The 12,713-nt window shown below is 45.0% G+C and overlaps 1 protein-coding gene across 3 annotated transcripts in view; it reads left to right on the top strand.

Annotated features, from left to right (window-relative positions):
- Positions 1 to 12,713, top strand: part of KAT14 (lysine acetyltransferase 14) — a 32,481-nt gene that overhangs the window by 10,985 nt on the left and 8,783 nt on the right. For 2 of the 3 annotated variants that reach the window (XR_008619434.1, XM_007110256.3), the window contains exons 4-6: positions 2,090 to 2,271; positions 3,869 to 4,288; positions 4,403 to 4,968. Coding sequence is in view for 2 of the 3 variants with exons in the window: in XM_007110256.3 (XP_007110318.1) it covers positions 2,090 to 2,271; positions 3,869 to 4,288; positions 4,403 to 4,968 (1,168 nt within the window). In the remaining variant the exon portion in view is untranslated. The remainder of the gene's footprint in view (positions 1 to 2,089; positions 2,272 to 3,868; positions 4,289 to 4,402; positions 4,969 to 12,713) is intronic. The other variant, XM_028498198.2, reaches the window with a different exon arrangement.

Below are 12,713 nucleotides of genomic sequence, written 5' to 3'. Positions count from 1 at the left end.
TTTGTTTTTATTTCCATTTCTCTATGAGGTGGGTCAAAAAGGATCTTGCTGTGATTTATGTCAAAGAGTGTTCTTCCTATGTTTTCCTCGTAAGAGGTTTTTTTTTTCAAATTAATTAATTTATTTATTTTTGTCTGTGTTGGGTCTTTGTTACTGCAAATGGGCTTTCTCTAGTTGCAGCGAGAGGGGGCTACGCTTCATTGCGGTGCACAGGCTTCTCATTGCAGTGGCTTCTCTTGTTGAGCATGGGCTCTAGGGTGTGCGGGCTTCAGTAGTTGTGGCATGTGGGCTCAGTAGTTGTGGCTCGCAGGCTCTAGAGCGCAGGCTCAGTAGTTGTGGCGCATGGGCTTAGTTGCTCCGCGGCATTTGGGATCTTCCCTGACCAGGGCTCCAACCCGTGTCTCCTGCATTGGCAGGTGGATTCTTAACAACTGTGCCACCAGGGAAGTCCCCTTCTAAGAGTTTTATAGTGTCTGGCCATACATTTTGGTCTTTAATCCATTTTGAGTTTATTTTTGTGTATGGTGTTAGGAAGTGTTCTAATTTCATTCTTTGACATGTAGCTGTCTGGTTTTCCCAGCACCACTTACTGAAGAGGCTGTCTTTTTGCCATTGTATATTCTTGCCTCCTTTATCAAAGATAAGGTGACCCTAGGTGCGTGGGTGTATCCTTGGGCTTTCTATCCTGTTCCATTGATCTATATTTCTGTTTTTGTGCCAGTACCATACTGTTTTGATTACTGTAGCTTTGTAGTATAGTCTGAAGTCAGGGAGGCTGATTCCTCCAGCTCCGTTTTTCTTTCTCAAGATTGCTTTGGCCATTTGGGGTCTTTTGTGTTTCCATACAAATTGTAAAATTTTTTTTTTCTAGTTCTGTGAAAAATACCATTGGTAGTTTGATAGGGATTGCATTGAATCTGTAGATTGCTTTGGGCAGTATAGTCATTTTCACAACGTTGATTCTTCCAATCCAAGAACATGGTAGGTATATCTCTCCATCTGTTTGTATTGTCTTTGATTTCTTTTATCAGTGTCTTATAGTTTTCTGCATAGAGGCCTTTCTCCTTAGGTAGGTTTATTCCTAGGTATTTTGTTCTTTTTGTTGCAGTTGTAAGTGGGAGTGTTTCCTTAATTTCTCTCTCAGATTTTTCATTGTTAGCGTATAAGAATGTGAGAGATTTCTGTGCATTAATTTTGTATCCTGCTACTTTACCAAATTCATTGATTAGCTCTAGTAGTTTTCTGGTAGCATCTTTAGGATTCTCTATGTATAGTAGCATGTTATCTGCAAACAGTGACAGTTTTACTTCTTTTCCAATTTACTTTTCCAATTTACTTCTTTTCCAATTTGTATTCCTTTTATTTCTTTTTCTTCTCTGATTGCCGTGGCTAAAACTTCCAAAACTATGTTGAGTAATAGTGGTGAGAATGGGCATCCTTGTCTTGTTCCTGATCTCAGAGGAAATAGTTTCAGTTTTTCACCATTGAGAACGTTGTTGGCTGTGGGTCTGTCATATATGGCCTTTATTATGTTGAGATAGGTTCCCTCTGTGCCCACTGTCTGGAGAGTTTTTATCATAAATGGGTGTTGAATTTTGTCAACAGCTTTTTCTGCATCTATTGAGATGATGCGAAGGCAAGTAGCAGGCTGAGGGATACATCCTTCTCCACGGGTAAAATGAACTGTTTACCAAGGCTGATGACTCTCCTGCTTTCTCTCCTGAGAGTTGTGTTTAACTCATACATAAAAGCAGCTCAAGTTAAATAAAATTAGCCTGTAGAACTCCATAATCACGGATAAGAAGTGTTTTATGAGCTTTGTTTGAATTAACTTCATTTAATCCCCACAGCAGTCTTGCACGTTCTATTATCCTAATTTTAAAGATGAAGAAACTGAGGCAGCTAGAAGGTGGTGGAGCTGGGATTTGAAGCCACGCAGAACCCCGAGCCTCTCCCTTATCCAATGTGCTATGTTCCTTCAGAGAGGGGAAGTTCCATAGCCTATCACAGACTTGGAGGCAGAGACTGCACTGTCTATGTAAGGATAGAGTTAAAAAGCCAATAATTTTTAAATTCTTGGACTCTCCAGGAAAAAGACCTCCACCTGGTGGAGCACGGTGGCGGGCTGCCTTAGCGTGGGGAGCCCCATGTACTTCCGCTCGGGAGCTCAGGAATTTGGAGAACCGGGATGGTGGAAGCTTGTCCACAACAGGCCCCCTACCCTGAAACCCGAGGGAGAGAAGCTGTCCATCTCCACTCTGAAAGTGAAAGGTACTGTTGTGAGCTGAGAGGTGCCAGTGTCGACAATCCACTTTTACCAGGCACGGAGCCCTTGCCTCCCCGGAGCTGCTCTGCCCCACAGTTTTATTCTAACACAGTTTTTTATGCCATGAATAAATATTATACAAAAAATGTTTTATAACTGACTAATCAAGTTACCAGTTTAATAAATTTCCTTTAGTATCTGAAAGGTTCTCTATTTTCAGTCTGTTTATTTATGGTTTTAATCTTTTTAGTATGGAAAATTTTAAATATACAAATGTGAAGTAATATAATATAGTGAAGTAGTATAGTGAATCCCTTGGTACCTTTGTCTTCACTTCAGCAGTTAACACTGGCAATCTTGGTTTGTTTGTTTGTATGTTTGTTTTAAATATTTATTTATTTATTTGGCTGTGATGGGTCTTAGTTGCGGGTCTTAGTTCCTCCTCGGCATGTGGGATCTTAGTTCCCCTACCAGGGATCAAACCCTCATCCCCTGCATTGGAAGGCGGATTCTTAACCACTGGACCACCTGGGACGTCCCAATCTCATTTTATCTTGGCCCTGGAGTCCTTTCTCCCAACCCTCCACACATCCCCACCCTCGGATTATTTAGAAGCAACTTCCAGGCATCAGCACTTCCTTCTTAAATATTTCATGATTTATCTCTTATCCATAAGGACTCTTTTTTGTAGCCTAACCATAATGCCATTTACACACTTATAAAAAATTAACGGTAACTCCTTACTTTCAGACATAGATCTGATTTTTTTTTTATCTAAAAAGTTTTTAATGACCTTTTAAATTTTTAAAAGTATAATTGGGAACAAATCTCATAATATTGAAGGTGTGAAGTCTGAAAGTTCCCCACATGCCCACCCTGCCTGCAGCTTCACTCCAGCGGAGCCACTGCTGTCTCTTGTGAAGCTTTCAGAAGTCCTCTCTGCATACTGAAGCATTTTTTTACTAAAAATAACCCCCATAAACTGATTCATACTATATTACTTGTTCTCCATTTTTTTCCCCACTTACCAGTATACATTGGACATCTTCCCATAACAGTACATGTAGATCTACCCTATTTTCTTTTATTTCATTGCATTCCATTGAATGGCTATGTGATAATTTATTAAACCTTTACCCTGTTGATGGACATTTTGGTTATTTTTATCCTTTTTTGGTATTTAAACAGTACTATAATTACAAACATTTTCCAATTTTTTGTGATAAATTCCTGGAAATAGGTTGCTGTATCAAAGGGCATATTTATTCAAAATTTTAATCATATTGCCAAATTACCGTACAAAAAGTTGTAATAAAATTTATGCCCTATCAAAAAGGCATGAACTATCCATTTTCCCCCTACGCTCTCTGAGCATTATCAAACTTTTAACGTTTACCAATTCCAGTAGGTGAAAGACGGTGCAGAAGTGTTTACATTTGCATTATAATTCCTTTTTCCTGGTTAAGAGAAATCTAAATCTTAGTTTAGGGCATTCATTGAACATTTTTCTCTTTCAAACATGGAAGTAGATTCACAGTAAGGTAGAAGAAGAAGCTAATGTTGAACAGCTATTAAAAAATTTAGATGTTTATTCTTTTCCAGCAGCCTCGAAACCAACTTTAGATCCCATCATTACTGTCGAGGGACTTAGAAAGCGGGTGAGTCGGAATCCTGTGGAATCTGCCATGGAGTTGAAAGAGAAAAGGTCTCGCACTCAGGAAGCGAAGGACATCCGGAGAGCCCAGAAAGAAGCGGCTGGCTTTCTTGACCGTAGCACCTCCTCGACACCTGTGAAGTTCATCAGCCGAGGACGCAGGCCGGATGTGATTCTAGAAAAAGGAGAAGTGATCGACTTCTCGTCCCTGAGCTCCTCCGACCGCACCCCACTGACAAGCCCATCTCCATCCCCGTCTCTGGATTTCTCTGCCCCTGGGACCCCTGCCTCTCACTCAGCCACACCTAGCCTGCTCTCAGAAGCTGATCTGATTCCAGATGTGATGCCGCCACAAGCCTTGTTTCACGGTAAGATGGCCCGTCCTTGGGTTTCTTGGGTTGTGTGTGGCCCTGATGGCAGTGTGTGCGCTGTCCCTGTGGGCGGCGGGTCTGCATTCCCCTCCTGCTTTCTTCTCTGCGCAGATGACGATGAGATGGAAGGTGACGGCGTCATCGACCCCGGGATGGAGTACATCCCGCCCCCTCCTGGCTCGGCCGCCTCGGGGCCAGGGGTTGGAGGCAGGAAGAAGGTCAGAGCCCCTGAGCAGATCAAGCAGGAGGTGGAGAGTGAGGAGGAGAAGCCCGACAGGATGGACATCGACAGCGAGGACACAGACTCCAACACGTCCTTGCAAACAAGGGCTCGAGAGAAGAGGAAGCCCGTGCTGGAGAAGGACCGGAAGCCCAAAGGGCCCAGGTTCACCCCCGTGAGCATCTACGAGGAGAAGCTGCTCCTCAAGCGGCTGGAAGCCTGTCCTGGGGCTGTGGCCATGACCCCGGAGGCCCGGCGGCTGAAGCGGAAGCTGATTGTCCGGCAGGCGAAGAGGGACCGGGGGCTGCCGCTCTTTGACCTGGATCAGGTTGTGAATGCCGCACTTCTGTTAGTGGACGGGATTTATGGGGCCAAAGAAGGGGTTTCCAGGCTTCCAGCTGGACAAGCCATGTACAGGACGACCTGTCAGGACTTCAGAATCCTTGACCGGTACCAGGTAAGTGTTGGCCTCGCTCTCTAACTCCTGGGGCCGCAGCTCCTGGGGATGTGGAAGAAAACAGCAAGGGAGAGAGGTACAAAAATGGCTGGGCTGTAATTTTTTTTATTTGTCCAATATGAACATCCTTTCATACATCTGAGTTTGGATTTTTGTTTTCCTTTTTGGGATTCCAGAAGGAACCTAGATGTTTTCTTTGTATCTCTTAGTCCCTAAGGGTGGCTGTACATGGTTTGCATTGTGGCTTTGATGGACAGGTTTGTTGAGGACATACAGCATACTGGACACTGAGCTGAGCAGGAGTGAAGGCATGTGGACATCTGTGTAGTTAGGTGACACCCTGCAAAAAGAGCAGCTGGGGTCAGCGTGGCCGGAGGATGCCTGTGTGTGAGCGCTCCCGGGAACGGTTGATTCCACCCAGAAGTGCTGGAATCGCCTTCCCACGGCAGGAGCAAGACGGCTCCTCTCCTGTATCTTTGCTGGAGTTTGCTACTAACCATCCTTTAACTGGTTTTGCTAATCTGATGGCTGTAAAATGAAGCCTTGTTTTTTATTTACATTTCTTTGATGACAGGTGAAGTTAAACATTTTTCCTGTTTCCTAGTTGTTTGTGAATTGCCTGTTTGGACTCTGCACATTTTCCTATCTGCTTCTTTGGACACTAGTGGGGTCTGGTCTTTGTTGCCAGTGTTCTGATATTACTCAGTGATGATACCACATGTGGGGCTTTTCTTCCCTGGGGCTGGGCCTTTGCTCTGTGCGCCTTGCCATTTGAAACGCTCCTTCTTTTTTTTTTTTTTTTAAAAAATAATAATTTATTTATTTATTTGGCTGCATTGGGTCTTAGTTGTGGCACGCAGGATCTTCTTTGCGACATGCAGGATCTTTAGTTATGGTATGCTTGATCTAGTTCCCTGACCAGGGATTGAACCCAGGCCCCCTGCATAGAGAGTGCAGAGTCTTAGCCACTGGACCACCAGGGAAGTCCCTGAAATGCTCCTTCTTGAGTTCTGGAATTTCCTAGCTTCTATTTTCTCTGGTTTGTCTCTTTAGAGCACCCCTCTTGTTTGGGTATTGGACGCTGTAGACCAGAGATTTGCAAGCCTTTTCCGTAAAGGGTCAGATAGTAAGTAGCTGTGGCTTTGCAGGCCAGCCCTGCTGTGCAGTGTACATGATACATGATGAATGGGCGTCGCTGTATGCCAATAACATGTATTTACAAAAGCAGGCTGGATTTGGCCTTTAGAGTCTGTAGTTTGCCAAAGACCCTTGCTGTAGCTGGATCCCCTTAATTTTCTTTGTTTCCCTATTTCCCAGCTTTTCTTTTCTGGGAAGTAGTAACCTGCCTGCCTACATCCTAGAAGCCTCATAGGGAGGACCAGGAGCTGACCACGCAGTTGTTAAACTTCACCTGAATTTCCCTGTTTTCAGGACAGAGCTTCCATCCTTGGCTGCCTCAGAATCTCTTTGGAGCCGCCAGAGTCTAGCCTGCCCCTGGAGGGAGGAGTCGTTTCTGGATGTGAACAGCAGAGGTGTCATTGGAGCTTTAACCTCTTAACTAAAGAGATTCTCAGTCCATAGCCAGCCTGCTCACCCTCAACTTTAGCAGGACCTGATGCCCCTGTTGCTGCATTGTCCTGAGGCACCGGCTCTGGCATGTCTTCACCACTGCCTTAGGTTTTGGCTCTGCTGGTTTTACTCACTTGCCACTTACTCATGTGCTTTCGTTGCTGTCATCTGCTCACCTCTTCTTTGTTCTCATAGGTTTGTCTTTTTAATCTCTATACTTAATTTTTAAAAGTATGAAATGCATCATACCCATAGAAGAATGCATAGAACATATGGATATAATTTAGAGGTTAATAAGATAAATAACTTTGAATCTAGCTCCTGGGTTGAGACACAGGGAGGGCATTAAAAACACCTTAAAGATCCTTCTGGGCACTGCTTGTTCCCCCCAGGGGGAGCCACTTTCTGACTTTCAGTGTTAATCATTCCTCTGCCTTTTTAACGTTTTTATCCCTAAACAGTGTACTTTTAGTTGTTTTTTTGTTTGTTTGTTTGTTTTGAAAACTAAGTAGGAAGCACAGATGGAGCTGTGTAAGGAAATTGCTGCTATTAGATGAAGGCTTCCAGGAGAAGATAAGCTTGATGGGCTTTTTGGGTCACTGATGTAGATTGAATTGTGTCCCCAAAAGTGTATATTGAAGTCCTGACCCCTGGTGCCAGTGAATGTGACCTCATGTGGAGATAGGGCCTTTGCAGGTATAAGTAGTTAAGCTGAAGTCACTGGAGTAGGTTGGGCCCTTAACCCAGTGTGACTTCTGTCCTTACAAGAGGAGAGACACACAGGAGACATGCCATGTGATGACTGAGGCAGCTTTTACAGCTTTTAGAGTGATGTGTCTGCAGAGCTAAGGGGCAGCAAGCCTTGCCAGCCACACCAGAAGCCAAGAGAAGGACATGGAATAGATTGCCACCCAGAGCTTCTGAGAGACCATGACCCTGCTGGCACCTTGATGGCTGGCTCTGGCCTCCAGAATCATGAGAGAAGGAATACATACATTTCTGTTGTTTAAGGCCCCGTTTGTGCAGTGTTGATACAGCAGCCCCAGGAAACTCGTCCAGTCGTGTTCTGGCTTCAGCTGCCGTGACGTGACCCCTTCCTGGGGAAGTCGGTGGCTAAGGTCGTTAAGGAGTCCTGGGAGCCTGAGCATCAGCTGGCTGCAGTGTGTACCAGGGAATGTGCGGAAATCTGGTCGGTGGGTGGGGGGTCCCTGTCCTGCGTCAGGGCTGCCGTGCTTCCCTCCAGCTTGTCAGAGGTCAAGGCGGTTATCTGTGGGGTAGGTGTCCTCCGCTGACCCAGGGAGCCCGTGGAGGGAGCAGGGGAGCCTCACATGCGTTGTGAACCAAGCTGAGCACAGACAAGCCTCCTCGGGTTTACAAGACGGTCCAGTGGGGCAGAGGCTTAGTGATGGTAGCCTCAGGATGTCTGCCCCTTGAGTCACACTTGTCGCTCTGTACTGGCCGCCATCGTGGTCCTGGCATCTCCCCTCGCCGGAGCCCCATCTTCCCCTCTGCTGGATTGAACCCCCTGTTTCCTGCTCCCCATCTTTACCTTTTCATAGGTTTACTCCCTTCTTTAGTGAAGCACATCCTAGTGGCTTCCAGAGGAAAGCTGCCCGGGAAGTAAACTTTGAGACCTTGTGTGTCTGAAAGGCCTTGAACTTAGAGCCAGAATCCCCAGCTAGCGCTGGGTAAAGCTGAGTGCCAGCTTAACAGCAATACTGGAAGGAAGCCGGCAGTGGAGCAGTGCTTTCAGAGTCTTCGGGAAAGCTAGGTTGAACAGGGACTTCTAGGCCAGTGAGTCCTCTGCCGAGGACCCCCAGTGTCACTTCCTTTAGACCCTTAGGCCAGTCAGAGTCCCTGTAGAAGACTCTTCAGTCTCGGAACCCTTGTGGCCACCGGGAGAGGGGGTCTCAGCCTTCAGCTGGTGCAGGCCTCACCCCTCAGTGTCACGTGAGCTGCCCGTCCAGAGCCTGGTTAGGCCTTCTGTAGAGCTGGGCCCCAGACTCCTGTGGGGAGGGCAGCCACCCCGCGGGTGGGAGGGGGGTTGGAGGTTTGGGGCCTTCCTGCTCCACCCACAACTTTTACCTGCTCCTTAGTTTTTCCCAGTTCCCGAGGAACCTGGTGCTGCCACCTGGGTTAATTTAGGATTCTGCAGTACAGGTTGGGCCGGTTCTCACTTCACTGAAAGCCAGCTTGGGATTTTGGCTTTAAATCTGCTACTTTGTGTCCATCTGCTTCCTAGTTACTTTGGTTTTCTCCTGATCTTTTTGTTCTTGCCTGCTTGTCTTTTTTTTAAAGTCTGTTTCTTGTAGTTGGGTTTTGGGAGGAAATAAAATTGGATGTTTATGTTTAATCCCCCATCTTAACCTGGAATTTTAGTATCACTTTAATGCAGTTACATAGGGGTGCAGCCGTAAATGCGTTTGTTCAATTCATTCTCCTTCTTGTCTTCTGATCGATATATTCATAGCTATAACTGTCTCTATGATATTTTAGCCATGACTCATGACCTTTGAAATGATGTGATTTTTTATCAGTCAGTGTTTGGTGTTCTGTAATTTTTCCCAGCATTTCTTCTTTAACCCAAGAGTTATTTAGTGGTAAATAACTCGTAGTTTTCTTAGATACATGAGAATTTTTACAGTATCTTTTATTAATTGATTTAATTTCTAATCAAATTATATTGCAGTCAAAGAAAATAGTCTATGTGATGTTGAATCTTTTCTATAAAGAAAATTGTATGTTCTATTTTTATTCTTTTTATAGGTCCTAACTTAAGACATGTATTGATTTTTCTCTATTAATTTTTTAATATTATCATGTGCTCTTCACCCTGCAAACAAAAAAATACCTTTGCGTGCTCTCCTTTGCCTTTTTTCTTTTGTGTTGCTTGTTTAGGTACCAGTAAATCTCACTAAAGTGTTCACTCAGTCTCACATCCCATTGCTTCTTCCGGGTTAACTTCTTGCTAGAGTACTTCCTCTAATAGTTCTTTAAAATACGGTCTTTTTGAGGTTAATTTTTAAACCAGTATGCCTCAGAAGGTCTTCACTTCACTCTTGCATTTAAATGCTAACATAGTTGGATATAAAATTGTCATTTTGTTTTTTATTTTAACGTTTTAGCATTATTACTCCATCATTGTCTTGCTGTAGTGTCGTTCCTGGAGCCACAATGTCAGGCTTACTCTTGTTTCTTTGTAGGTGGCCTCCTTTTTTATTGTCCCATGTCCTGGAAGCTTTCCGAGTTTTCTCTTTGTTTTTGGTCTTGACTTGTGTTCATGCGTTTCAAGTGTTTTTTGCTCGCATTTATCTTGCTTGGCACCTCTTCTCTTTCAGTTACATGTGTCCGACATGCTTCTTGGCATTTATCCTCCTTGTTGTATGAACTCCTTGGGACTGTGGTTTTGGTTTGGTGTCTCACTAACTTGGGGAAATTCTCAGTTGTTATTGCTTCAGGTGTTTCTTCTGTTCCTTTTTCCTCCTTCTGCTATTCCCATTATGCATATATTACACCTTTTGTAATTGTACCACAGTTTTTGGATATTCTGTTCCATTCTGCCTTTCTTCCCTTTGCTTTTCAGTTTTGGCAGTTTCTGTTGACATGTCCTCAAGCTCAGGAAGTCTTTCCTCAGCCACGTCCAGTCTACCAGTGAGCCTATCAAAGCTGTTCTTCATTTCTGCTACAGTGGTTTTGATCTTAGCATTTCTTTTTTATTCTTTCTTAGAAATTCCATCTCTGCTTAAATTACCCATCTGTTTTTTCATGTCCTCTGCTTTGTCCATTAGAGCCCTTTAACATGCTAATCATAGTTATTTCCAGTTCAGTAATTCCAACATCTCTGTCATATCTGAGTCTGGTTCTAATGCTTCTGTCTCTTCAAACTGTGTTTTTGCCTTTTAGCTTGCCTTGTAATTTTTTGTTGACAGCCAAGGGTGGTGTCCTGGGTACAAGGCACTGTGGGAATAGGCCGTTAGTGATGTGGTGGGGAGGTGTTCTACAGTCCTCGGATTGGTCCTCGGTCTCTAAGTGAGCGTGTGCCCCTGGGCTGAGACTCCACAAGGGCTTCTCAGTTTTCCTCCCCAGTTAGGTGGGACAGGGTGGCTAGAGGGGGCAGGGGCTGGGTATTCCCTTCCCTCAGGTAGGTTAGGCTCTGGCAGAATAGTTTCGCCTGAGGGCAGCCTCGTTAAGGAGCGGAGATACCCTGACAGTTCAAAATGAGCTGCTCCCAATGGCAGCAGGAGGGGATTTTTCTTTGATCTTCACAGTGAGCACCTGGTAGAGCCTCCTAGAGGTAAATCTCACGCAAGTGCTGGGCCTCCCTGGTGTCTGTTCTCTCAGACTTGTCCCCGCTGAGCCTCCAGCAGTTCATCGATTGCAGGTAAGGTTTTCCCCTCCCTGCACTGCTTCACGAGGCTTCTTACTCCAGTAGGTTGTGAACCTCTGTATCCACTTGTCTGTCTCCAGTCTGCGAGGCAACTGTTTGCCCTGTGACCTTACTTCTCTGATGGGTCGGAGAAGAGTTGTTGATTTTCAGCTTGTTCAGCCTTTTCCTTGTTATGGTGGAGTGAGGACTTCTGAGCTCCTTACATGCAGGACTGGAACCCGAAGGGAAACCATGCTGCTGTATTTTGGGAAATTCCTCATCATGCTCTTTAAATACATTCCTCCTTTATTTTTTTCCTCCCCTTCTGGACTCCTAATATGAATGTTGACGCCATTACTTCTTTATCTCTTCATTTGGTTTTTTGAGGAGACCTATCCTTAACATTGTTTGTTGAGTGCTTACAGGCAGACCTCAGAGATATTTCGGGTTCAGTTCCAGACCACTGCATTAAAGCAAATATTCTAACAGAGAGAGTCACTTGAATATTTTGGTTTCCCAATGCATGTAAAAGTTATGTTTGCAATATAGTGTAGTCTATCAAGTGTGTAATAGTATTATCTCTAAAAATCCAATATATATACCTTAATTAAAAGATCCTGTATTCCTGGGGCTCCCCTGGAGGTGCAGTGGTCGAGAATCTGCCTGCCAATGCAGGGGACACAGGTTCGAGCCCTGGTGCAGGGCTAAGCCCGTGCGCCACAACTACTGAAGCCCGTGTGCCTAGAGTCCGTGCTCCACAAGAAGAGAAGCCACTGCAATGAGAAGCCTGCGCACTGCAACAAAGAGTAACTCCTGCTTGCCACAAATAGAGAAAAGCCTTCATGCAGCAGCAAAGACCCAGTGCAGCCAAAAATAAAAATAAATAAAAGAAATAAATTTATTCTTTTTTTAAAAAGATACTTTATTCCTAAAAAATACTAACCATCATCTGAGCCTTCAGTGAGTTGTAATCTTTTTGCTGGTGGAGGGTCTTGCCTTGATGTTGATGGCTGTGGACTGATCATAGTGACTGTGGCGGTTTCTTAAAATCAGTCAACAGTGAAGTCTGCCTTTTTTTTTTTTTTTTTTTTTTGCAGTACGCAGGCCTCTCACTGCTGTGGCCTCTCCCATCGCGGAGCACAGGCTCCGGGCGCGCAGGCCCAGTGGCTGTGGCTCACGGGCCTAGCCGCTCCGCGGCACGTGGGATCCTCCCGGACTGGGGCACGAACCCGCGTCCCCTGCATTGGCAGGCAGACTCTCAACCACTGCGCCACCAGGGAAGCCCCAAGTCTGCCTTATTGATTGACCCTTCCTTTCATGAACAATTTCTCTGTAGCATGAAGTGCTGTTGGATAGCATTTTATCCACAGTTAGAACTTCTTTCAAAATTGGAGTCAGTCGTCTTTAAACCCTGCAGCTGCTGCTTTGTCAACTAAGTTGAAATATTCTAAGTCCTTTGTTGTCATTTCAACAGTTTTCACAGCACCTTCACCAGGAGTAGATTCTAGAGTAGTGTTCCAGGCAGAAGCTGGTGTGGAAGCAAGGGAGAGGAAAGGGGTGGGACTGTGCGCATCCACGGCTTTCGCAGACCTCACGTTCCCATTTAACCTGATGCTGTTTCATGGTCTCGGGCTGCTGTAATCTCTGCTGCTTTACACTTTACAAACCAGCCCAAAACTTAGTGGCTTAAAACAGTAACTATTTATTTTTTTTTTTTAATTTTTTTTTTTTTTTTTTTTTGCGGTATGCGGGCCTCTTGCTGTTGTGGCCTCTCCCGTCGCGGAGCACAGGCTCCGGACGCGCAGGCTCA

The sequence above is a fragment of the Physeter macrocephalus genome, chromosome 14 (genome assembly GCF_002837175.3).
Source record: "Physeter macrocephalus isolate SW-GA chromosome 14, ASM283717v5, whole genome shotgun sequence".
In the NCBI taxonomy this organism is placed as follows: Eukaryota; Metazoa; Chordata; class Mammalia; order Artiodactyla; family Physeteridae; genus Physeter; species Physeter macrocephalus.
The sequence above is the reverse complement of the archived record's forward strand: the minus strand, read 5'-3'. Positions and strand labels throughout refer to the sequence as shown.